The 27,652-nt window shown below is 39.0% G+C and overlaps 1 protein-coding gene across 1 annotated transcript in view; it reads right to left on the bottom strand.

Moving 5' to 3' along the window:
- NWD2 (NACHT and WD repeat domain containing 2) overlaps positions 1-26,455 on the bottom strand; it is a 51,297-nt gene extending 24,842 nt beyond the window's left edge. The window contains exons 1-3 of the mRNA XM_053940984.1: positions 26,215-26,455; positions 5,517-5,605; positions 411-527 (exon numbers count right to left, since the gene is read on the bottom strand). Coding sequence (XP_053796959.1) covers positions 411-527; positions 5,517-5,605; positions 26,215-26,365 — 357 coding nt within the window. The 5' untranslated portion in view covers positions 26,366-26,455. The remainder of the gene's footprint in view (positions 1-410; positions 528-5,516; positions 5,606-26,214) is intronic.
- Between the last annotated feature and the right edge of the window lie 1,197 nt (positions 26,456-27,652).

Genomic DNA, 27,652 nt, shown 5'->3' on the forward strand with positions numbered 1-27,652 from the left:
ACATGAAACAGCAAATACTGATCAGAGCAGATAGCTCTTTGCTGCTGCTGGTTTTTTTTTTTAAGTCCTTCTAGGTCAGCCGATAATGCATGTGTGAGAAGTACCAAGAATTAATTAACTGTGGCCTCCTTAAACAAGTTGTCAATAATTCTGTTGTGATAGTAGTACAGTCATACCCATCTTGCTATGAGGACTGATCATTAAAGATCCTTCTGTTCTCTCCACTAATACTGAGTAATCCTTATTAATCTACAGAGCTGCCTAGGGAAATATCTGCATAGCAAATGCACAGCAGTGAGCATAAAGTATTTTAGAAATAAGAAAATCACACATTTGTTACTGAAACATGCATGTTAGGATAGATAACATTATATTTTTCTTGTAAAGTAAAACATTATTTTTATACCCACAACAAAACATGGACCTGCAGAACTTTTCAAGCAATCTTCAAGCAGCTTCATGCGAGTCTTCTGCAGCTCAGGACTGTCCCATTCATCTGCTTCAACACCCCAGTATAAGTCTATGACCTGGAAAACAGTATGCAACATAGTTACTTATCCTATGCTCTTTCTACCCATCAAATTGAAAATCAGCTTTGCCAACGTCCTGTGCACTAAGCTTTGCTCTTCAGTGCAACAAAACCAATGAATTCTACCTCCAGTCCTTACACAGACTGACAGGTTTCCCTCATACAAATGAGAATTCCAGCCTCTTACTTTCCCTTCCAGATAGTCCCTCCTGGGACAGTCTCTCATTTCATAGTCATATGGAGATTAGCATGACAAGATCTTGATTTGATGCAGTCTTTTATTTGCTACTGGATTGCATATAATGGGTAGGTAAGAATAATGACAAAAGAATTGAAAAAAGTCCTGGCTCCATGAAAATTAATGGGAATCTCACTGTAGATCACAGTCAAGACCATGACTTAACATCCAGTGTCACTTGTATCCACAGGATATAAACTCATCCTGTGCACATGGCTCAAAAGAAAGAATAGCAATGGTTTTATATTACCATACTTCCTTTGTTAGCTGATCTTTGTACTTTGGAAGCAGAGATTGTAGAGATATGCAGTGGCAGAGAGCTTGCTGTCCAGGCTTTCACATTTAGCTACAGACTCAGTTTTATGACCTTAATTAGTTGCAAAAAAGCTCCTGGAAGAAACTATTCATGTTGTACTTATTTGAACAAATTAAGTGATGATCTGTGATTTCATTTTAACTAAAAGGCTGAATTCTTACAGTGGGAAATCAAATTTAAAAAGATAGTGATCATATGTATGAATTACTTTTGGAACAAAACTCATGGTACAGGCATGGTACTCTCTCATTTACTACTGGTTCTTAACATCTTGTATGTAACTTTAACAAAAAAAAAGTCTAAATGGATAGTTAAAAAAAAACCAATCAAAATTGTATTAATACATGAATATATTACAAAATTACAGTTTATTTTCATATTGTTTGTTCTGTGGAAGCACTCTGCAAGAAACAGAATCATAAAATTAGCTGTGTCCAAACAGATTATAAAATTAGCCTGAAGATTTAATGTAAGAACGAATAATGAGTTGATGTAAAACTAAATTTCAGCAGTTTACACCTGGTTAATCTTCTTGGGAAATTTCTCTTACCAGTACCAAGGTTCAAGACCAAGTCCTAGAGCTATTTATGCCAATGTGTAATTGCACTACCAATAGTTTCATCAATTATTTCTGCCTTAAAAGTTTGTGATGCATATCAGAGTTTGCTGCAGCAGGCACATTGTTACTAAACATGACAGGCAGTGTCCTGTGTGACTCATGATGAGTGAAAAAACACAAGTATAGAATGCATTGAGTGTAAATAAAGATATTGAGTGTATTTTCTTGGCAGTGTAAGTGTAGCTTACACTGCCAAGAAAACACACTCTATATCTTTACTTTTTACAGAAACTATGTTGAAAAATTTTACAGGAACATGCATTTTCTGCTCTACAAAACTGCATTTCAAATAACTTTCCTATTTCCCTCACTTGCACAGATTTCTTTTCTTTTTAGTCTCATTAGGAAAAAAAGGTGTTCCTTTCTTCCTCTCTACTTTCTGTTATTTATTAATACAACTTTATTATTGAACTTCACATTGTATTCATCTGATTACTTGCATGATGTATGATAAAACTTAAATATTCTCATAAAATCCTTCAGATACCAATCTTAGCATACAGTAAAAATGTTTTAATTACTTGTTGAATGAATTTATTGTGCTGCTGAGGTTCTTCTGAAAGAGGTTCTTCTGAAAATTGTGAAAGCAATTTCTATTTTAATTAACTGTTCAGAAATCACATTAATTCTGAAAATGTGAAGAAGGAACTCCCTGGAGTACCAGATAATCGCAGGGGCTCTGTGGCTGTTTGTTATTTTATGGGGTTACATAAAATAGTTTTGGTGTTTTGGTGCATGGTATCTTAACATGATAGAATTTGGTCCTGCAAGAGTAAATATTTTACTGAACGAACCCCTGAAGACACCAAAAATTTAAAAGTAAGGTCTCATCAGTTGATAATTATGCTAACTAAAATAAATAGGATTCCCAAAATTAAAGAAATTGAACAAAGAGACAATTATATCTGATTTTGAAGCATGTGGTTACTTCTACTTGGAAAAATTGTGTGACAAACACTCACTCAAACTTTCAGCAAGGCTGCCAAGGTCATATGACAACTAGTGCCCTCTGCAAGAGTTCCTTACCCACGGTGGACTGACACTGCTCTAGTTCAATTCCTCACTAGTCACCTAACAAGAGACTTTTCATTCATTATTCAGTGTTTCCTTTTGCTTACTTTAGTTTTTGTCCTACCAATCCTACAGTTTCACAGATTTTGCTTTGGAGACAATTTTTTTATCACCTTCAAGAGTTTAAAAAAGGAACTAAAAATTCCATTCATGTAAAATTCTACTTTCCTTCTAGCATATATATCCTCTTGAAAATGATTTGAAACAGTTATTTGTTTTGAAGAAGTGTATGTTGCTAATTAGCTATGTTTGGTTAGCCTCCCCAAATGTTCAATTACAATTACTTTCTTTAACCTCTCCACCTCTCCTGTAAAAGTACTGTATTTCAAGTCAAAACCACCATGGGCTCTGGAAGTCTTTTACTCAGCTTACTTGCCTTCTTAGCCAATACGTGCTTCTTTTTCTGAAGCAGTTTCTGATACAATGAAAAAAAAGGCCATCAAGCTAACAAATTCATAGTGTGATTGAAGATAGTCAGTTCTGCTTCCACTCACATGGTGATTATGTTCAGTAACAGCTCCCACCAGATCGATGACACCTCACAGATCTCATGCTTTGCAACAACTGAAACAGTTTTGAGTGTGGCCATGTGACTCAGTGAAACTTGCAGTAATGCATGTAATGAAAAGCACTCAAATGCTTTTCATTTGGGTCATGATTTATTAGGTAGAAGGTGTTCTGAATAGTGCTTTTGTGGTAGCTACATGCTCATTGTTTGGTGAGTAGAAGATTACATGCCAGGATGAAAAGTTATGTGCTCTTCTCTGTACAGAGAAATATAAATTTACCCCCATATCTGAAAATTACATAATACTTTAACACTGCACTAAAAACTGTAGTCTTGATTTTTGCATGCTAACCTAAGAAATTTAGTGTATCAGGATTGGAATAAGAGAAAAAAAAGTCTTACTAAAGTCTACATCAGAGTCTCTTTCAAAAGGCTTTGCTACTTTTCCTTGGTTATTTTTGTACATCTTCCTACTTTGCTTCCCCAGAAACGTGATAACTTTCTAGCAGTTTTCTGAACTGTGCCAGTAGCGCTGTCTTTCAGACCTCGTATCACATAAAGATGCTGGTGTTGAAACTATATAATAAAATAATTTGCCTCCATGAATATCAACTAGAGTAAATTGTTCCTCCCCTAGAGACTACATTACAATCTGTTTGAAGAAAGGCACGTGTCCTCTCACAAATAATTCAATGGATTGTGATCTACTTGGAAGAGACATTTCCTTCACCAAGAAGTCTCCTCAAAGATAACAGAAATAAGGGATTGATATTTTCGATGATTATCACATGGTATTAATACAAGAAAAATATTATTCAAATATCTTTTGCTATTCTTTTCATGTACTGCTGCAGCTGGGACTTCCCAATCAGCTGATGAGCTAGGACCTTCAGATGAAATTCTTTTATAGCCATAATCAAAAATCACTGGAATTTACCACCATGCAGATTCAGCAACTCCACTGTGACTAAGGGAATTAAAACCAAATATCCTAATTTAAGAACTTTCTATTTTGATTAAAAACCAGCTGCATGTGCATCAAGAATAATACACTGGGAGGAACAGGATGTTGCATAAAAGGCATTAGCTGTTTCCAAGCTACACTCTGGAGAGATGAATTTTTGGGGTCACTAAGTATGCAAGGAAAACTTGTGGATGCAGAGCCAGAATTTTTGGAAAATTGAACAACGTTTTTACAACATCACATGCTGTATTTGTTTCTCTTAGCAGAGAAATGGTTTCAGGCCTGCTGACATACAAAGGACTGTGAATTAGGACATACCTGATTTAAAGTACCAGTGACTTTAACAGTGATGCCAAACACACCTGTTTTAAATCAAATACAACTCTTTTTATTACCAACTGGCTCTTGCCAAAGATGTGTATGAGTCTGTGTCTCTCATAGAAAGAGAGGAAAACATATACTTACTGAAGCAGTGGGAATGTTACAGTTGACATTAAAGACAGCAAATTCCATAGTATATAATCACAATAAAAATGCACTATGTTCAATTCATTTTGGTAATCAGTTTTGGCATTCACCTGGTTAAATTATTTTCCACATTACAGTGGAACTTAAATATGGTTTCTAGAAACACAACACAGTAATTCAGATGTAACATTATTTCTTCTTATATACGCTGAATAGCTAAAACAGAGGTGGTGCTTTTTCATCTAACCAGAATTTACCTCAAATCTGCTTGTAAAATAATTTAAGTACATCAAAGGCTGACAGAGCTCAGCCTGTTTAGGCTGGAGAAGATACAAATGAGAGGGGATTTTATCCAAGCACACAAATAACCTAAAGGTGGGTGTCAAGAGGAAGTAACCAGGCTCTTCTTGGTAGTGCCAAGCAATAGGACAAGAGGCAATGGGCAGAAACTGGTGCACAGCAAGTTCCACCTAAATATGAGGAAGAACTTCTTTACTGTGAGGGTGACAGTGCACTGGAACAGACTGGCCAGAGAGGGTATGGAGTCCTCTTCTCTGGAGATACTCAAAACCTATTTGGATGTAATCCTATACAACTTGCTCTTTGTGAACCTGCTTTAGCAGGGGGAATGGACTAGATGACCTTCAGTGGTCCCTTCCAACCTCAACAATTTTGTGTGTGATTCTGTGAAACAAAGTTTTTGTAATTTTCTATTTCAACAATGATATTTAAAAATGTTATCTGTTCTAAACAGAGTTAATTTCAAGATAAAGTAATACAGGATTAAAGACAACAAAACCTACCTGAAATTCCAGGCCATAGTTTTCTCTGCAGAATTCTCTCAGCTTAGGATACACATGTTCTCTTAGGGCTCTCCTTTCTGCTATTGTATCTGTGTTGTGGAAAAACATGCTATTAACAATATTTATATAAACTCTTCTTTTACTAAGGGATACAGATTTTTCACTTAAAAATGAACCCTTAACACACACAGAGCGCTAATGAAAATCAGGTGCTGGGATCTAATCCCCAAACTGTATGTTGTACAAACACATGGAAGTATTAACATGTGTAAATATATGCAAAATCACATAAATGTGTTTGTATGTGTCAAAATTATGCTTCATACACATTTTAATGTTGCAGCATATTACAATTCAGCGGAGCTGAATTAATTTTTGTAATTCAGCAGTCAGAATTTCTTTATTGTTTTGACTTCTATTTAGTTTCCAAAAAGCTGAATTTTACAAATAACAAACACCATGGAAAAAAGACATATACCAAAGATGAAAGAGATCTCAATACTCAGAAACAAATCAATAACATGAACTAACAACATTGTCTCAAATGCATCACTTTCTTCACCATCTTTAATCTAACAGTATCTTAAAACCATTATTTATCACTAATAGCATTATTTATCTTTTGCCCAGGTGATTCCTCCTATAATACCAAATACCCAGTTCTGATATCATGTAATTTTTACCATGCAAAATGACATGGTTTGATAATTGTCAATGGCAATGACACCAAAATTATTATTATGTTCAGTATGTCCAAGTTAATCTCAACACATTTATGTAAAACATACCACTTACAGTCAAATATGAAGTAAATTTGGTTAGCAGTGAAATTTTGTGTAGATAATAAATTTTATTGTCTTTCATAAGACTATGCTATGTGATGGATTTTGCTACATTGTAACTGAGTTGAGACCACACAGAGATGCTAAGTTATTTCCAAAAATAGAAAAAAAAACTGTTGTAAAACCCTAGCTCTGAGTGCCATGTGATGAAAAATGAAGTGTTAACTTATAAATGATGGAGAACATCTACTGCAGGTAACGCATTATTTGTGTAACTGCCCTGAAACAAAACAATAGATTACAACTGATTTGATGTTTCCAATATTGTTGCAAGCAAGAGACATATATGGAAATCTAATAATGCTTTAGAGCCACAATCAGAGCCACAGCTGATATGCTTGAGCCAGATGTCTGTTCATAGAATCCTGGTCACAGACTTATAATGTTTTTATTTAAAACATCTAGGAAAGTGTGAAACTTGTAATTTAATTTATTACACCAAACGAATAATATCCTTCTCACTATTTAAGTGTATCTTTGAAATATTACACAAATGTGTGGTATAATTACCACTTATTTTCATGAACAGAAAGCTATCCAGAAACATCCAGAGAATTATTTCTCCTGAATTCTTCATCTGGGTAAAAAAATCTATACCAAAAGGCTCAAAAGTACAGTCAGGTTTAATTCAATTTATCTGAATTACCACAGTTCTTCCTTCACAAACTTTTGATGTGGAAAAAAAATCAGAGATGCTTTCAGAAAACATGCCCTCTAAGTGAAATAATGTAATACAATGCATTTATGCTTTAATGTTTTAAAATATACTATGCTTATGTGTGCTGACAATGGTCCAAGAAGCATTAAAGTGCTTGCTACATCACAAGTTTTCCATTTGACTGTCCACATGGCACGCAAGGTGAGATCCTAAATCTAAAGTGTAGAGTTCTTATATATCCAATCTGAGCACTGGTAATAAGAGACCCTGCTCTGGGCTACATCTGGATGACTGTAGCCTCAGTTTCTCTGGGGCAGTCATTGCACTCCTCTCCCTGACACTCCCTGGCTGCATCAGGAGAGCTGTGCCCAGCTCCGGGCACCCCAAATCAGAAGTGTGGGGAGGAAACTGGAGAGGCTTCTGAGGCAGAGGCCAAAAGCATGCGGCCTACACGGACAGAAAGAGGGATCTGGTCATGTTTAGTCCAGTGAAGAGTGTAAGAGGGAGCCAATGCAGCCTACAATTACTTCTAAGGCATTTACAAAGATGATGGAGCCAAGCTCTTCATGCCAGAGAGTACAACCATGCCATGAGAGAGGTTAGCCCAAGTGACCTGACCTGAGTACCCCTTGCAACCTGCAGCGATCCTCTGGAGAACTTGCAGGTTTGCCTTTGTTATCCAGGCTGCTTGTACACTGCCTGAGAAGACTTTGGCTCCTGTCTGGGCTAGTGGAAGCAAAGCTGTAGAGTAAAGTAGGTGGTGCCAATGACCCAATGTCTAGGCCACATATTTTTCAAGGCATTTTACTTTATATTGAGCTCAGCCCTCACAAACATTTGGAATGCATTTGGTGAGAAACCTGGAATTATCTTCCTGTTTTTTATCAAAAAGGAATCCATGCACACCAAGACCCCCCTATGATGTGAGTCAAAGTGTATTAGATAGTGATGATCAAGAGATTCACTTCACTTGCAGATCTGGCTGAATGCAGACACAAATATTTAGAAATTGAGTGAAAAAAACAGCACTCTCAGCTTAGAACTGCCTGTGTTAGTACATAAAAGGGATGGATGAGTTGCTCCCTCCTTAGGATCCACAGTCATTAATTTTCTTTCATACTTTAGTGTCTAAGTCATCCTTTTCTTGCAGAATGTAGTACACAGCTAACAAGCCTAATTAGTCAGAGGGTTGCATGATGCCAACATAGCAATATTATTTTGGCTCCAAAGCAATTGTGTAGCTGTACCTTGTGATAAAAAGCTAAAAGTGTAGTTTGCTTTATTTGAAATACTTCATTTTTTTACCTTCACAGTAACTGAGACCCTCAGATCAGTCAGTCGTAGAAGAATATGTATTCTATTTTTTTTTTGCCTTAACACAGGTTAATTTTCGCATGCAAGTTTATGAAAACACAGAGCATCATATCTTCATGACCAAGTAGAATGAACTCTGTTGAAAACCAACTTATTACTCAGTTACTGAGATAAACCAAAATGATTCCTGCATTTTTAAATGAAAATCAATCATGACTACAGCTTGGTTATTAAGGAAGCAACAATCCACAGTTATTGTTTGCCATTACTTAAATGTGACAGCAAACAGAATGGTCTTACTAGGGATATAAAATAGGCAAAGTTGTAGGAACAATAACAACAAAAAGAAGTACTGGAAAAAAGCAGAATTTAAGAATAAACATAATTAAATGATAAATGGGAAATATTTTGCCTGAGGTTTACAACAGATAAAACCACGTTCTCCTACTTTTTGTTTATGCCCATAGGATTTATAGTGCAGAACCCTGCTGGTTCTAGTTTTAGAACATGGTGCTGTTCCCTGCAGCTTAACGTGCAGAGTCTTGTTCAGAAAATGAAACAACACACTGCAGGAGTAGTGCTACTTTGTAGTATCTTAAAAATGAAATAGATAAAACATTCCTTCAACTAGAACTGTGGTCTGGATATGACACTTGGCATACCCATTCTGTATTTTTATTCCTACCTCCATATCTAATGGAGTGTGCTTATCTAATTGGAATTTGAGCCTGGTGCTTGTATTAATTAATTTTAAGAATTCCTGTATTTGAAATCAGCTTTGAAACTTTAAGGAAACAGAAGTGTATATAGTTAAGATAAACTCTGCTAATTAGTATGGATGGCAGATAAGCTGGTTTAATTAAATACAATCTAAACTTGATTTAAAGTGACAGCAAATCTGTGAAGCTGACAGTTCCTAACAACGTCACACAGGCAAATTCCAGCTTCCAGGCTGCTTCTGCAGATGAACAGATTAACTAAATTGCATTCTTCTAGCAGTGAAAATGAGACGGTAGCTATGAGATGAGCTTTCTACACCTCTTAATGTTAATTCTGATACTCGGAAATACAAATAATAGTTCAGAATAAACTGTGGGAACGAAACTACATCTTAAAAAATGTAAGAGAAAACTTAAGCCCCCTCCTCCAACCCTAAACTTGTCTCCAGTATTTAAACAAACCCAAACCCACAAGACAGTGACTTGCTGAGTGCACATCTTCCATACAAGAGCCATCTCTTGCAGGTAGCTGCCCTCTAAGCCATTCCGTGACCACACTGTCCTGCCTATCCCTACACTTTGAACTGACAGAGAATGCCAGTGCACCCTCCTTCTCTTCATGCTCCCCAGGGTAATCCTGGACTGAACTGAATTAGTCACATATCCATCTACATCCTTTCTCCTGTCCAATAAACACAACTGTTTGTCTGCAGTGTGATTTCTGAAGGCTTGTAGCTCAGTCAAATCACTGCCAGTTTTCGTTAGAGTACGCCAAGGTGCTGCTTCTCAGCGTGAACTATTCCCATGCCAAAGTCTGACCTTCAAACACAAGCTGTTCTGCTATTAAAGTCACTTATTTTATTTTAATAGAGCAAGTACATTTTTCACTCTTGTGTTAGTAAACAGATGATGTACATTTACAGTTGCCAAACATTAATCTCTGGGATAAAATAAGTATGGAACACAGCCCTGTTGAAGAAAATTTAAAAATATATATGCAAGTGAAGAGAAAGAGTTAACACGGGCCTGATGGAAATTGCCCATTTCCAAGCACCAGTTATTCTGTCCTAAGATCAAATAGTTTATCTTCTTGCTGGTGCTGTACTGATCTGAGTTCAGCAGTGATGAGAATGGTTGTTTTCATGTACGTGAGTTGCAGTCACACATTGACTCTACTCAGTCAAGGCCTGATGCAGCAGAACAAGGAGATTGCTCAGCCCCATTCTCCTACTACATCCTCCTACTGTTGCAAAGGAGGTGCCAATGTGGGGACAGTGAGCACCACTGACCACACTCAAAGGAGCAGCACATTCAAGTTGACCATCTGTTAATGGCAAAATAACCTGTGAGTACCCATGCATGGTATGGTGCAAGCTAAGGTCCTCAAGCAAAGGAAAATCCTAAGCAGGGAGGGTGTTTGCCCTGCAACTCTGACTGACAGAGGAACATTGCAATACCCAGCTTGAGAGAGCCAGCAGGAAAACTGCTGACTGACATAACAAGTTGAGGCAGGCAGCTGAACCTGGAAGAACTCAGGCAGAAGAAAAAAAAAAAAAAAAAGCTTCTCTTGTAGCTGTTCAAGGCACCACAGAAATGAATGTCATATGGGGTCACAGAGCTGTCTACAGGTGTCATCTCCAGGCAGTCACCCAAGAAAGAGCAGCTCCTTCCAGTTCATGTGAAAGAAACAATTTCTGTGTCACCTCCTCCATTCTTGGTGATATTGTGCTTTGCCATGGGTCAGGAGAGACACTGGCTGGAGGTTTTCACCTCATGTCTTTCAGCCCACTGCTCTGCTGCCATAGTCTCCTGCCCAATTCACACCATTACATTTATTACCACATAATGCTGGAGTCTCTTGTGCAACTATGGAAGCCCTGGATGAACACTGAACTTCTGATCTAGTCCTGAATGCATGTCCACTAAGATACCCAGCTATTTGCTTTCTCTAAGTTTTCTAAATGCTTAGATTAGATAGAAGGGTAGAACAGATTCCTACTGTAGGATTTTTTAATGCATTGCAATATTAAAAGGAAGTGGGTATTTTATAACTGTTGTCTGATAACTGCAGTGAGAATTTCTGCACTTTAATTATCTAAGGTTAAAAATTACTTAACAGCAGTGCCAGTAAGAAGTGGCTGCCAAGCCTCTTAATGCTAGTATGTACTTGACTCATATGACTATTCAAGTGAATTATTCCTTTTAAACTGCCCTTTTCACTGATAATGCACAACAGCATTGTGTATTACCAGTGCTACTACAAACTTCGAATACTAGGAGGTAACATGCCCCTAAATAGTATGGAAAACTTGTCTCTGAAAATAAAACCATAATAATAAGTAATTTGCATTTCTATAGTGCTTTTCACCTGAAGAGCATTTTGCAAGCAGTGAGATTGAATCATGTAGCAGGTAAGAGAGGGGAAAAATATTTGAGCTCCCTACTACTCTTGCCTTCCTAGAAAATGAACTCCATAGACACTGTTGTCATTTTTTTCTCTTGGAGTTTCTGTGAGGAGAGAGCATTAGAATAGGCATCCAAAGCTTCCCAAGATTAGGCAGATCAGGAATGGGAACAGGTTGGTCTGAATCAATTCTCCCAGTGTCCCTCCCCCAAACAACAATGCCAACCTTTAAGTCTCTACTGGCTCTCTGGAAGTCAAATAAGAAACTGGACAGACTGAAGACCATTCATTAATTCAACTAAACCCCACAACTAACTAACCATCCAAATAAATCCTGATTAGCAAAACAGGGCAACATTACTATGATGTAACACAGCTGCATGTCCTCACTTCTCCTGATGGTCAGAGCTCTTTCAGGAGATGTGCACAAAGTCTGCATGACTCAACCTTCTCAGTTCTTAAAAAAACAAAAATGCAAGACTGGACTAAGCATTTCAGCCCAAAGGAATGTCTGCTTGTCATGAAAGTCAGAAGAAATAATGAAAAATAAAATTAAGATGGTAAGTAATTCTGACATGTGTCTCTCAAGCAGGAAGAAATGACAGGATGTGATTACAAATTTGTGATCTACACCAGAACACTCAAACAAACACACTTTCAAAACAAAAGACCTAACTAGGCAGGATTCAAAATGTAGGGTGTAATTATAAGCCTAAAACTTCTAGTTGCAGCAATTACCTCTTCTTTTTTAGCCCCAAATCAAACAATACCTGATTTGCACTGAGGCGTAGTTTTCTCTGAAATGTTCCATGTTGTCAGTTCAGTAAGATGACAAATATAAAAAACACATATACATTAACTGAACACATGCCACATGTATTTTTTAAAATTATGTTTTAAAAATTATAATGGCCAGATTTCACAGTGTCATTTTATAAAATACCCTGCATCTTGACTGCTAATATGCTTAACCAGTGCCACCTATTGGTTTAACAATAACAACCAAACAAACAAAAAAAAAAAGGTTGGCTAGTAAAATCAGAGAGGTCCAACCCATGTTAACATACAGAATTTAGGGGAAATATCAGTATTAAACTGATATAACAGAAGGGGGAAACTGCTTCCTATAGCCAAATATCAAGATCCAAAATTTCATTATTCACATAATTGTCTTCCCAATTTGAAACAAATGTTGGTTTCTGACAGTTCTATTTTGCGTGCAGCATGCTTACATGAAACAAATTTGGAATTGGATGCAAAAGTCGGTGAAGTTAGTGGAAAGATCTGCTAATCTCAGCATATTTTAAATGAAGTTCTGCATTTGGCATGTACTGAAAGCCTGAATCTTTTGATACCTTACTGACTTCCACAGAGTCTGCATGAAATCTCTCAATCCATAAATAAATCAACCAGTAAATAAACAGTACGTATTCTTGTGTCACTCTAGGGGTGATGATGTGGATGAAAACTCTGAAGCAGAATTTTATCTCACAATGGGTCCTAATCAAGTAACCTCACATTACCCCTTGGGCACACAGCACCCTTATGCATAGATGTTCTTAAATAAAACAAGAAGATTTAGGTTGTCCTGGAATCCTGGAATTCCCAAGCTTGCACATCCTCCCTAGACTGTTGATTGGGTGCATAGGTGTCCTGGTGTCCCCTGACTGTGATGTGTGGCAAACAACACTCTGTACACAAACGCCACAAACAGCAGGAGCTTCTGTGCCACTGCAGGCTGCGGGCAGAATCTCTACAGCGGGAGAGCTTTTGGCACTCTGCAAACTGCATGAGTGGAAGAATGCAAAAAACTCTAATTCTTTCATTTAATAAAGCAAGTCAGGAAAAGCTCCTGAAAACATGACAATTTGCAAACCATTATTGTGGTACAATTAAATGATGTGACAGGAGAAACTGAAGACACAGCACATTTAGAAACACCAAAATTAAGACTGAAAATTATCTCTGCAGAACACCAAAGGTTATGAAAAATAAGCACTGGAAAACAAAAGGCCTGCTAGGACAAGAATTTGCTACTGTGATCAAAATTAATGTGAAAGAAAATATTCTTGTGAAATCTAAAGGAGGAGTTCTGAATGAGTTGTGGAAAAATGAATAACAGACGACAGAAATAAGGACCACCGCAGTACAAAAATTATGGGCAAAAATCCCATTGATTCATTGAGAGGTGTCAACTCACACTTCAAAAAATTATAGAATTTCCCAGAAAGCAGACAAAAGGCTTACAACACTGGAAAATGCTGTTAACAATTAAGTTATGTGCACTGCAATAGCTTTGCTACTTTTTTCTCACCCCACTAGACCAAAAAGAAAACCATCAGGGTGTGTTACTATGGCACTTAAGGTAATGAGGCTGGGGCGATCAATAAAGCAAAAGGATGTCACAGACATTCTTCATCCTAACTGCAGGTTCAAGTGCTGGAAGAGAATGAAGTAGTATGTTGTAGGCTTTGAGAAAGCATCAAGCACAGCAGAGCCCTAAAAAACCACAAGAGAGCCAGTCTCATAAAAGCACACATTTATTTCACAGTACAGCCTGGTACAGGACCATTACATGTACCTCACTCTAAAGAAATTCCAATAAACACTCCTATGTGACTTTGCATCTGGCAGTACTGGAAGCAATGGAAGAGCTCTGCAAGCACTGCTGGCTCCTGAGTAAAGCTGCCCTTCCTTTATCTAAATTTTCTGCTTTAAGTGCACAAGTCATGGAGTTCCAATCCAGCTTGCATTCTTCCTTGAGTTTGGTGCAATACAGCCACAATTTGGGTGACTACAAAACTGGTGAGGCCTGGTTGGTTGGGCCAACTGGAAAAGCACGACTGAGAAATGTAGCCTACTGTGTGGGCTTCAAGTGAAAGATGTGAAGGCTTTTATGCCAGAAGATGAAAAAGTCTCAAACCTGACACTTTTGGGTGTGCAGAAGCACCCACATAAGAATAAGAGTTGCTGCTTGCTATCAGTAAAGTAAGTCTGCATCAATACAGTAGGAGTTTTCTTTGCAACAGAGTCTTTTTCTTGATGCTAAATGGGGAGGATTAAATAACATCACTGAGCAGTCAGAATAGCTAATGGCTATTGTAGAAACTGTTATCAAAGATGAATAAATGAAATGACAACCCCAGCAAAGGAGAGCAGCTGCAAGAGGGCATTAAGCCCAGGACAGTGGGACTACATGAGGGAAGGATGCCAGATACTCAAGTAAGGCTTGCCTGAAGAAGAGGATCTCAGCAGATTTTAAAGACTACTTCACTTCGTGGCAGACAATTTCAACCTAGGTATTAACACCCACTTACAGGCCCTGTGGTACAACAGCTTTTAAACTGAGAATTCCAAGTAGGGCCTGCACTGAAACTCATTGAACGTGGCCAAATAATTTACAAATCTGGCTTGTTTTGATGGATTATATAATGTCTGAGAGGCAAACAGTGACTGACATGTAAAGGAAGAGTGATTTATCAGACCTTGTTGTCCTTACCCTTCCAATTCTAATGATTCATCTAAGCATTATTTTTAGTGAAGATTATATAATCCAATTGAAAAGGCCATTTTTAATAAATTCTAAAATGTACCTGTTTTTATCAGTCAATCATTCTTCTGATGCCTTGATTTTCCTAGCTATTGCTTTCTTGCTCTAGGTTTTATTAATTTCTTCTGCTTGCTAACCACATTTTGATGATTATATGTAAAGGTAACAGTAAATTTGCAGTTTAACCATCTTGAGGAGTTAGTAATTGAAAAAGGACTATACATGTTCTAGTCACTTTGAGAAGCAGAAGTAGTTGAAACAAGTAAGTTTAATTTCTCACAAATACCTTATACAAGTATGATACAGAAAAGAGTATTTAAAGAAGACTTCCAAATGGCATACCAGTTTAATTAATCGGTGACTGAACTACAGAATGTTTCCCAGATTAGCACCTTCAAATTACTTTAACCATCCTCCCCAACTCTTTCCTCTTATTTTCCTGATTATAATACCCAATGAATTATAATTACCTTTAAAGGAGGATAAAGACCTTCTGTGCTGCTATGGTCTCAATGGCAGTGTAGAATCTGGCTGAAAGGGTGGACTTGACTTTATTTCCATTTCTTGCACTGCCAGACAGTATCAGTCTTTCTCAGTGCCTGCAAAGGTATTTGTCCCTTGGCCACAGAATAGAGAAAAATTAATCTTTTATCTGGCACACCTACACACAGTTAAAGGCAACTGAATCTATAACTGGAGATTTTGTTTGAAACTATTTTGAATTTACATAATGACTGTGAGGAGCTGACTGTGGCATTAACATTGGAACAATATACCAGCAGTGGAATTGCTTAATAGAATTATATAATATTATACATGGCTGATTATAGAAACTGTAAAATAGAACATTTTTAATTAAAACAGGTAGAGTGTAAAGGGATTATTTGCATTTTAATCTCCGTTTTCTAAAAAAAAGGGAGGAATAAATGATGAACTGTATTTTCTACGTCTTCTGTTCTCTTTTGAGAAGTATTCTTAACACATTAACTGACATTAAACAAATCAGACCAACAAATCACCATGTAAATAAGAGAAATCCTGTAAATGAGTCTTCCATTCATAAATAAACCACCAAAGCAAAAGCTGTAACATGAGCCATAACATTATAGACACTTCATAAATACCTAATTTCCAAAAAAGCTTTAGCTGAAACAATCAGACCACTGCAGGACACACATCCATTATAAAGTTATCCTTACAGGAGTTTATTGATTGATATTATCCATCCTTTGTACAGATGCTCAGATTGAGTTCCTGACATGGTAAAAGGATGAGGAGGAAGAAACTGGATTTGCGAAATTTGTTAATAATTACATACACCAGTTACCGAAAGTGACTGAAACTCATTCTAAACAAGGAAGTTTTTAATAATTTTTAAACTTTTGGTAATTTTATTGATTGATGACCATATTTGTGTCTGTATGTTGCTTGTAAGCATGGCCATAGTGCAATTGAAGACATACCACTGCAGCATGCTGTAAAGTCTGCTTTCCTGTGTGTTTTCTTAACTGGTTTGGAGACAGCTCATGAAGAGTGAGATAATCTGCCAGGAATGGCACAGGTATGTTTGCACCTGCTTCAGACAGGAGGACAGATCTGAAAGCCTCAAGAGGTCCCTTGCAGCCCCTGTAGTCAGTGATCTGCACAACAAAAAATGACTAATGAAATAGCTGTCTCAGGTCCCTTGGACCTCTGTTACAGCCACACATACCTGCTTTAGGTGGCATGTCACGGAATTTAGTGGCACTAACGTTGCTCACCACAGATGGCTAGTTCTTTATAATCCCATGTCAGGAATGACTGGCATTTCAAAGTAAATTACAATCCAAATTTTGCTAGTGTTTTGATGTACCAAATTAGGGATCACACAAACAGAAATGCTTCAATAACTTGTTTCAAGAGCACTGCATAATTCTTCATCACTTTAAAATGTAATACAATACATATATAGATAAAACAAGACCATTATCAAATAATAATATAATTCTATAATTTTCCAAGTATTTTCTAGCAAGCACTCCTAAAAAGATCAACATTTACTGCTCACTGATAGCTGAGCTATCAGAAATATTATAGAGTGAAAAATAGAAATTTTCTTCAGAACTTTGTCTTGCCAGAACAGTACAGGCTGTGAATCTAGCCACCAGGAGAATTATCAAGGAAGAAAATATTTTTCTTTTGATCTCCTTTTATAGAATTTGTAGAATTTATTACACAGCAATAGGTATGGAAAAATAAAAATATTAACTCCTGAATTAAAAAAAAACACTTATAAAGTGATCATACAAGATTTATGTTTAATTATGAGAGTAAAGCAAGATCCTCTAGATGTGTCATGATGGCATAGTTATGTGTGGAAAATTCTTGATAGTAACCCTTAGAGTCCTGCATAACAGTCCTTTGGATCAGACTTCATACCTTATGCTCCTTAGATTGTTGAATGCTGTCATTTCCTTATTTATTTCTTATTATGACTCCATTTTAATAACTCTGTAGGAATAAAGACATTTGGATACCTAGGTCTTCACAGCTAACCTCTCTTTCTATGTACAGATAGACAAAAATGGATCATTACAATGATGATTTTGGATAAAGTTACTCTCTTAGGGAGATCTGCTTCTAGGTACCCTTTCTCCACAGATAATCTCACCTTTGTTTTTTGAGATCTCTTCTTTGGGTGAATGTGCACATCTTGTTCATAAAAAAATTCCCAATAAAGTTAGCAGGACTAGGCATTCTACTGGGTAATAATCCATCTCAAGATTTGGAAAGGTTGTTACAACTACCAAGACTATTGAATAATTAGTAAAGCAACTAGACAAATTCATGGAAGCAAAGGGCCTCACAGGTTATTAAGCACAAAGAAACCACCTTCATCATTTTGCCCCTGTCATGATTTATTATTCTTTCATCATACATCTGAAATTGCCAGGGTCAGAGAGGAGTATTGGGTTCCTCTGGTCTAACTCACTAAGCCTGATCTTACTGCATTTATTTCTTGTTTATCTTGTATGTAACAGCTGATTTGCTTAACTCTGCAAGTATGGATAACTCCTCTCATCTAAAAGTATTTAATCCACGTGGTTACTCATTGGTTCTGAATCATTTAAAAGTAATCTTAATCTAATATTTTAAACTTAACTTAAACTCTGAAACTAAAGCTGTCCAGATAGGGCTCTTAGTCATGAATTCTCCTTTCATCTCAATGTTTTGTAAAACATTCCTAGTTAGAGATAAAATAAGAATTTCACTAATAACATTGCTATGTATCATGCATATACTATAATAACTATCTCAGCACCTGTTTCAGTTTGGAGATTCATAAAGCCTAGATGAGGCCGTGAAGGTGCTCAATTGCTAGTAGGGTGAAATGGGCTCTATTAATAAATATTTTCAAGGGTTTAATCATACCACAGAGGAGTGTTACTATACTGAAGACTGCAACTTGTCCACCCCAGGAAATGCTAGGAGCAGGCTGAACAAGAGTATTTGATAGGCTCTGACAGTTTGAAATCTGACCTATTTAGCTATGCTATCGGTCCCAATCATTGATACATACAACAGCATGACTCTGGATTAAGTTCAGTGTGGAAGTCCTGACATTTTCTAGTCTTTCCAGTTTCTGGCAGGAAGTGTATTTTGAACACACGGATAAATCTAGTCTCTAAAAGTGACATTTTTCTCTAGATGCATATTCTGCACAAGAATAACTGTAGTTGCTCAGGCCTAAGGTCTGCCCAGCCCAGTGTCCCATCTCCAACAGAGGGCAATAACAGGTGGTGATAGAAGGAGCTAAAGACCAGGTCAAAGATAGATGGAGCCATTTAATTATCGTGGTGGTGAGGTGGCTTACAAAAGTTGCATTTGGCACATGTCCTCCTTAGCCAGCACAGCACGGCATGCTGCACTTTGGGCCTTCTTACTACTGACTCTGCTACACTGCTTGTTTTCAGCTATTGTGATTTAGCCCTACTCCCCTTTTCACTACAGATTTTGTAAGTAAAAACTTCTCTCTGATACAAACTCTATATTAATAAGAGCAGTGTTAGGCCTTATTTTAGAGGAGCACTGGCACAACCATTATTAAATTGTGTTCTCTAATTCTATCTATTATTATCCTTATTTAATTAAAATTCCAGAAAAGGGCTAAAGCAGTTTTCTTGAACAGTGCTGCCTATATTTAAATCTGCCAGATTTCTTTGTAATACATGCACATGACTATTTATGATATTCTATTTATACCTACCACCTTCGATATATTAAAACCTTAAATTACTGTAGGTAGATACTACTAATGTATTATTACTGCAGCCTGAAAGGATATCACATCACAAAATACTCTTTCAGCTGCTAAATTCAAAGAAATTTCATTTGTTTTAGATGAAAAGATTACCACTTGGGCACTGCCCTCATATCTTGAATTAGAAGTTTACTAACTCCTTGAAACTTTCTTTATGTGACATATATTTTAAAATTGTCCAAACAAAACTTAAAGCCTAATGTAGGATTTTCTCTTGCGTGTTCACAAATCTGTGGACACATGGCCACGCGGTCATTGTATACAAGTTTCTTAAGAGGAATTATTTTGCTCCATAAGCTTAGAGATAGGATGCCAAGTTATGCAGTTATGTACCTTTTGTACTACACTGCTCTTACGTGATTACACAAATCCCACTACAGAATACACGTGGCCTCCTTGAAACACAGCCTTGGAAATCCTCTTCAGCTTGCTGCCTAGCAGACTGCTGCTCAGCTGAGAGGTCATCCCACTGCCCTTGAGCAGGCAGAAAAGAAGCTCCTCTCTCTTGATTGGGGAAGGCTCTGGGATTCTACCTGCTTGATGCTGTCTCTCATTTAAAGGTCTCCTTGCTGAGGGAGCAATTCACAACAAAGACCCAATTCAACACCACTGCTGTTCCTCATCTAATACATTATTTGAGAAATTAATATCACATGAAATTTACACACTTGTGTCATTGTCCCTCACTGTACTTAGAAACTGTGTCAAGAGTCCAGAAGCTCCCCTTCATCACTGAAAGAAAGCCACTGTCCCTAAGAACGAGGCACAGTCTTGCATGCAAATACATCTGAAGAAATAAAGCAATATTTGCCAAGTTAGAAAGAAAAAAAAAAAGAAATTGTAGGTAAGTTCTGCTTTGTTTTAATATTATTTCTTCAATGCTATGGAAAACAGTGATACTCCACTGTAAAGCCTTCACTTTTACAACAGCATTCAGCAGAATCTAGGCAGCTCTTCAGTATTGCTAGAAATACAACCTTGAGTGATACCCTTTGAACATACTCAGTTCTCACAAGATAACTGAGCACTACCAGCAAGTTTGAATATAGTGTATGACAGTGTGACTTGAGTGTCACACATCCATTTACACCATCCTATGCAGTTTAGAGTAATTTACATAATTTATGTATATGTGTGCATATGTGTGTATAGACAACTATAGATACATAAAATTACAATTTTAATATTTTTAATATCAAAAATAATGGACATATGGTCAAAAACTTTAAGTAGATAGTGTAAATACCTAATCCATTTGAAGCTGATAACTCCAGGTGTTGCCACCAGGAAGATGACTGAGTTTCAGGTAACTTTGCTTATTTCTGAATAGCAAGAAGAAGCCACAAACTCAACAAATTATACAGCTTGCCCTTTTACTAAAATACCCCCACCCAACACCTCTTGATTATAGTATTGTTGCCAAATGCACATCCTACCTTTTGAGTACATGAATGAAAATTTTGTGGAAAATTAAACAGAAGTTCTCAGTGTTTCCATTTGCATATTTGGTACATTTCGAGGAAATCCTTAGCCCAGTCCACAGGCTACATAAGCAGACAACCCACATGAAGAACAGGAGGACATGAAGAGCAGTTCTTTTCATACAGATAGTCAGATTATTACAGTTTTTCAAGTTTATCTGTGTGACGGAATAACAGCAACAAAGGCTTGAGGATCTACTTAGCAAAAAAACATCTTGTACTGGCTGGTTCTGCCTTGCAAAAAAAGTTAAAGCCTACATAAGACTTGGTCATACAGTCTCAAGGAAAGTCAGATCTTGCTTTTTGTTCAACCACCCCAACAATGAAGTTGTTTCATAGCACAAGAGAAAAGACAAAATTATAGAAGCACAAGTACTCAAAATGACAGGTTGCTTTCCAACTTTATAAACTGTTGGTATCTCTAACCTCGGGACCTCCTGAAATAAGACATATTTCAAGTCAAGGTTTACACCAAACCTGGGTACTTTAATGATTTTTCTCCCCCAGACTCTGAGATACTTTAAAACTACTGAACTCCCCTCAAGTGGTAGCTTGGTTTTTGACTCTTAAACACTACAGTGATGTGCGTCACACAAAACCATAAATAGGTACAAAATTAGGTAACCAGAACTAACACTTAGCACAAAAAAAGTCCTGGAGTTATTTGTCTCCACATCTCCGCAACACCTCCTTTGCAATTTCATACACTTGAACATCTGTGGTTTTCTTTAGCTAAGGAATAAATTCCACTCAGATTATATAAAATTGTCTTTATAAAAAGATCTTCATGTAACGTATCCAAGTAGGGACACCATATGGCATTTTGGGACTGGTCAGAATGGACCATCATTAACAAAGCATTATTCTGGCTTTTGACTATCTTTCCACTTTAACATTTCTTCAATTAGATGTTCCTTAAGGAAAACAGTATTTCCAGTAAAAATAATATAACAGACCTTGAATATGCTAAGAATGCCAGATTATGCTTTTCTCTTATCACATATAGCAATAACTTTGTAAATAAAGCAATCATAATTCTTCATCTGTTTTATCTACCATCATGTTCTAAACTACAAATTCACATGACTTTTTTTTCTTTCACATGTACATAAACATAGATAAAAACACATGTAATTCCTGCAAAGTAGCCTACAACAACAGGTCCAAATGAAAACACTGGTAAGACCTGTTTCTACAGTCATCGTTTAATTCTTCTCTAGTTAACAAAACTAACTGCTGGTGGCAATTTTGCTTTACATATCATGAGAATATAAGTAAATTTGACATTGAACCAACCATACTACAACTGAGTGTTGTCCAAATTAATACAATGTTCTGGATGATGCATGTCAATGGAAATGAACTAAGGTGAAAAACTGAATAGTACATCAAGAAAACTCAAAGTCATTCAATAGCCTAAGACAAGGAAACCTCACTCTGGCAATTCATGGGGAAGCTGGTGAAGCTCCAGCTGTACAGGTTGGTTTTATACTGTGCTTGTACAATGGAATCATTAAAGTGGTGATAATATCGGTGGTATCTTCTAATAGAGTAAGATCTTAATTTTATATTTCTGCATGTATGCATAGGACTTCATACTTAAAATTGTTAATCGTGTCAAAACTAGTAGTTGGTTTAATAGTTTTAAAGAATGGGTACTGGAGACAGAAACCATGAGGAATTAAACAGGACTGTTAAAACAAAGCTTGTTCATGATCTCATCTAAGTTGTTTGTTTGTACAACAGAGGATATTAATAGGCTAAAAATGGCTAAAAACTATTAACTGTCCAGCAATCCAGTGCTGGAACTTAGGAAGTATGCAAGGGTGCTACTCTAAGGCTCAAAGGAGAGTGCAGTATGTAGATGAAAGAGTGGCTGGGAAAGGGATCATCCTTACCATGTGAAGTGCTAGGTGCAACCCTGTTTACACTTTGAGATCAGGCTGGCTAACACCACCTGTGCTAGGACACACTCAGGTTCTATATAAAGGTATTAACATCCTGTCTGCAGTAGAACCACCTGTGTGTAGGATTTGGTTTTATACATATCCCTTGTCAGTGCATTAATTTGTTTCTACTGATTACTAAGGCATCTTCACAACTCAAACTCCAAGAGCTCAGAGTAAAAAAATTATCCATGTCTTAACCAATTGAAACAATAACAAGACTTTAAGTCAAACTAGCAAAGGGCTGATTTCCCCACTTTCAGAAGAATCAATAGGATTTAAAATGTTCAGAGTTTTGACTGCTTGTTTCAATTCAGCGGATTTCATTCTCAAGACAAATTCCTAACTCCATTTTAGGAACCAGTTTCAACGAGAGCTCATAATACTTCCTTACACCACCACGTAACTTCTTGAAACAGACAACTTTGCAACACAAATTATTTTCTGTTTGAAGCAGTGACAAGAATCATTGGACTGTTCTGAACCTATATAGGGCTGATGCCACAGTTTCATGTAATGGAATCATATGGGAGTTTATACCTCTTGTTTTTCACATGAACTGTATGATAATGGCAGGCATCTACACAAGCACCACTGAATAGCAGAGAAACTGTCATTAACTGACATGCTGTTAACAGTGCACAGATTGCTACATGGAACAGTAAAGCACTCATTACAATCAGGCAAAAATGACTTACTTTTCTTATCACTTTGAAGTAATGAAAATACCTTGAGAAAACCAAACCCAATAAAGATCTTCAACCTGTCTTAGGTTTAAATAGCCAAAATGCCTATTTAAATGCATATTCAAAATATTTCTGATTGCTTATATCTACTGAAATGTGAAAACAGATTTATTTGTATTCAAATAATACAACAACTTCCATGTTTCTAAAGATCTGGTCATTTTCAGTGATATGAAGATGGATTAGTTGATATCAACAACTTGAGCAAGACAATCCTGCTAACTACTAGGGAAAAATACAGTTTCATTTACCTACAAGATTTCCTCTAGAAAACAAAACTGCAAAATGAAGCAATCTTACTCCTACTACCCATGCTCACTGTCTCCAGTTGTTCTTTTTAGGGACTTCTAGTTAAGAAATTTTTCAAATAATCACTTTCATACTTGCATAATAAAAACATAATTAATTTCAGTCATACTGAAGTATGTTTATAAAGAACAGATTGAACACTGATTACCAGAGTTTTCCCCTACACACTTACTAAATGTAATTCAAGAAAACTTCTTTTAGGTTTATACACTTTCAGTGGTAGATAATTTTTTCTTGTGACTGCTAGCAGGATTAATCCATATGCTTCTCTGACACCACAGCTCAAGTCTACCTCTGTGAGTCTGAGGGGGTCACTGCCCTTCTCAGTAATGCTCTGCATCAAGAAGAATGGGTATAAACTATAGTGATATGCTGAAAATTAACAAGGGAGGCCTTAGTCATGCAAATATAAATTGCAGTTGAATGTGTTAAAAGGTTTACTGAATAGGAATACTTCAACCTTTTCATCCAGAATTTTTGCACAGTGAACTTTTTCAAGTGTTTTACCAACAACAGTTCTATTTCAAAGTGCTTTACTAGATGATGTCTAAACCCCATTATAGGCTAATTTCTTGTTTATCTATGTTCCCTTTTTCAAAAGTCATACTTCAACAATAGTGCTATCACCAATAAATAGTAATGGTTGTTTCTTGTCATTGAGAGTCCTTAAATGTTTGTAAACAAAACCTGTAGCCACTCTGAAATTTTTAAATTTTAAAATAATTTTTAAAAGCAGGAGCAATGTCAGAGATAAAATATTTGGCATGAGGAGTGTTAATCACTGTGACCATGTGAGACTACAAGAAAGACAATGTAAACAATCCTAAAATGTTTGAATTGCTTTCTTTCAGTGTTGGGATTTTTTTTAAAGCTGATATTTTCAAATTACAATTCCAGGGTAAAATCCTGGAAGTGGATATATATGGCTTTAAAGCTCAACTTTCAGAATGAGTTTAGTAGGTTTTCTATTTTAGCAAATAACTAGCTAACATAACAAACTACCCTAAATGCCATCCACATCAATGCAGAGGCATCAGCAGCTTCCCAGTTAAGGCAATGCTGGCAGAAATCCATTTCTAATGATCCATAGTCATTTTCTTTCAGAATTTCAGTTTTTCTAAAAATCTACTGTAATTTTCTTTCAGAGCCGAAGAGATTTTTTTTTCCAATTATCACTATTTTCATATCTCTTTGCTTGGATTGCAGCAAAAAACTGCAAACATTTTCACGCCCTCCTTAAAGAAGGTCATCTTTTTAAACAAACAGGAATATTGAATATGAGACCAGAGAGTTTCCTTGTGTTGAAAGCAAGTAAGAAGTGCTAGAGCTGTGGGAGTTCTTCAAAGCAGCAAGCACTACTCCCAGTTTTTTTTTTTTTTTTTTTTGCTTGTGAGCACTATTTCTCATACTCCCGTAAGTATTTGTGCCAAGATAATTTTCACTTCAAAGTTCAAACTATTTTGTCGTTTCAGGCATGATTTTCAGATCTCTGATGTTTGCACAAAAGGTGACAGTATTGTTGAATTAGAAGTGTTGGGGGGAAGGTGGTGGGTGGTGGTGTGAAAGATAATTGTGAATACAGTGGGCTCATTTTTTTACAGACAAGTAACGTCATAAGTGTGAACGCTTAATTTATTATTTCCGTGCTTCAAGTGGGAATACGCTTCAGCAACTCCTATCTTACAAGTGGGAATGACACCTCCTGAATGTATGCAAATTCCTCGCATCAAAGGGTAATTTTAAAAATAGGCTTTAAACAGCAGGATGCCTAATTAATTCAGATACTGGGTATACGACCACGACTTTATTAAGCTAAAACTGCAGGTTTCAAGGCATGCTTCCTTGGAAGCAGAGTACAGCCGGGATCAAAGGATCACCTTAGCTGTACCCACAGCCGGCTAAGACCTGCTTTCATTGTGCTATTAATCTACCGGAAACTCTTATTAACCAGACCCCCCAGGAGAGCCCTTCAAAACATCCCCCCCGAAAAGCCTCCCCATCGCTAGAAGGCAGCCCGTTTCCGTGTCTCCAGATCCCCGCGTGCCCTGCAGCTCCGACAGCGCAAAAATGAGAGGATGCCCCCCGCCCCGGTGCCTTTCAGGGGTGTAATTTACAAACATAAAACTTAAGGAGCGACGTACCCCGGTGCCTCCGAACCCCCCTCCGAGCTCGTACACGCACACCCGGCAAAGCCCACCCCACAACTCCGCTGCCGCCTCGCCCCACGCCCCCCGGCCCGGCCCGGCCCCCCACCGCGCCCGGACGGACGGAGGGGCCCCGGCCGTCCGCTGCGGAGAGGGGCAGGAGCCGCTCCCGGCCCCTTGAGCGGGGGTGCCCGGGAGCAGCGGCGGCGGAGCGGGGCCGGGGAGCGGCGCGGGCGCTGCGGGCGGCAGGGGGAGCTGCGGGGCGGGCGCGGCAGCCGCGGTTACCTTCGGGGTTGGCGCTGATGAAGACGCGGACGCTCCTGCCGCTCGGCACCAGGTGGGACGGCAGCGCAGAGAGGTTGCCGGAGAACGCCGCCCGCCGCAGCGCCGCGTCCCGCGGGCAGGGCACCCTGCCGCCCGCCCCTGCCGGCCACATCCCGCAGGGCGAGCCGCCGGCTCAGAGCAGCCCCCGGAGCGCCGCGGCGGCGCCAGCAGCTCTCGCCGCCGGCTGAAGGGCAGCGGCCATACGGACGCTCGGGCTGCCCGGGGCCGCCGCCCGCCTCCGCGGCGGCGGTGCGGCTGGGGCTGTGGCCGCCGCCCGGCGCCGGAGCGCGAGGGGAGCGAGGAGACGATGCGCCGGCCGCCCCCGCGCCGCTCCCTTGCGGCGGCCGGCGGCGAGGAGGGCGCGGGCAGAAAAGTTTGCGGCGGAGCGGTGCCGGGCGCGGCGGGGGCTGCGGCGCGACGGCGGCCCCGCGGCGGCAGCCGGACCCCCAGCGCCGCCCGGCCGGCCACGGCCACCGCGGAGAGAGGCGGGAGGTGCGCGCCGGGAGCGCGGTCTGGCCGGCGAGTCGCTCTGGTTCCCCCTCCGCCAGCGAGGGTTTGCGGTGTCCAAAGCGGAGACGCCTGCGGTGAGGCTGACGGCGCCTTCGCTCCTCCGAGCGTGTCACAGCCCCGGGATCGGATTTTTATAGGAAAACTGCTGCCGGCTCATCCTTTGGAGTCGGAAGAGTTCAGAGCCCTTCTTGTGTTGTGTTCCGTAATCTGCACAGGAGTTCCGCCTGCTCAGATACAAAAGAAAGATGCTCTTGCTGCTTTTTTCTTTCCTTTGTTTATAATCAGTTATTTATTTATCGGAATAAATGAAAAGCTGCGGTTTGAAGAATGAAAGAGACGGGAAGCAACGAGACGCGCCGCCGGTGGGATGCGGTCCCTTTGCAGCAGTCAGTGGCGGGGCATCCCGTTGGGCAGCGCCGATAAAATATTCAGGAGGGCGGCGGGGTCGGGCCGCGGCTCCGCCGAGCGCGGGGGCGGGCGTGGGCGGCGGGCCGGTCCCCGCAGGAGGGCGGCGGCGCGGGGCGGTGCGGAGCGGAGCGGCGGCCCCAGCCCCAGCGGGCGGTGGGCTCTGGGCGAGCCGCGGAGTTTAGAAACCTCCCCGGGAGGGGCGGGCAGGCAGGGACATGGCAGCACGGCGGAGAGGAGGGGCTGGGGGGGCAAGGGAGGGGGTGGATACGGGGCTGCAGACAGCCCGATGGGTCTGTTGGCTGTGGGAATCCCTTCTAGTGGGGAGGATGGAGACTTCGACAGAGGGATTTTTCAAACACTCTGCAGGTGTTTGTCCGTGTTTGAAAGGCTGGAGACAAAAGTCTTTAACGCGGGTGGTATTTATACATTTTATGTGCTGTAACTGATACAAAGCTGATTTGTCTATTTCCAGATATATAAT

The sequence above is a fragment of the Vidua chalybeata genome, chromosome 4 (assembly GCF_026979565.1).
Source record: "Vidua chalybeata isolate OUT-0048 chromosome 4, bVidCha1 merged haplotype, whole genome shotgun sequence".
NCBI classification, from domain to species: domain Eukaryota; kingdom Metazoa; phylum Chordata; class Aves; order Passeriformes; family Viduidae; genus Vidua; species Vidua chalybeata.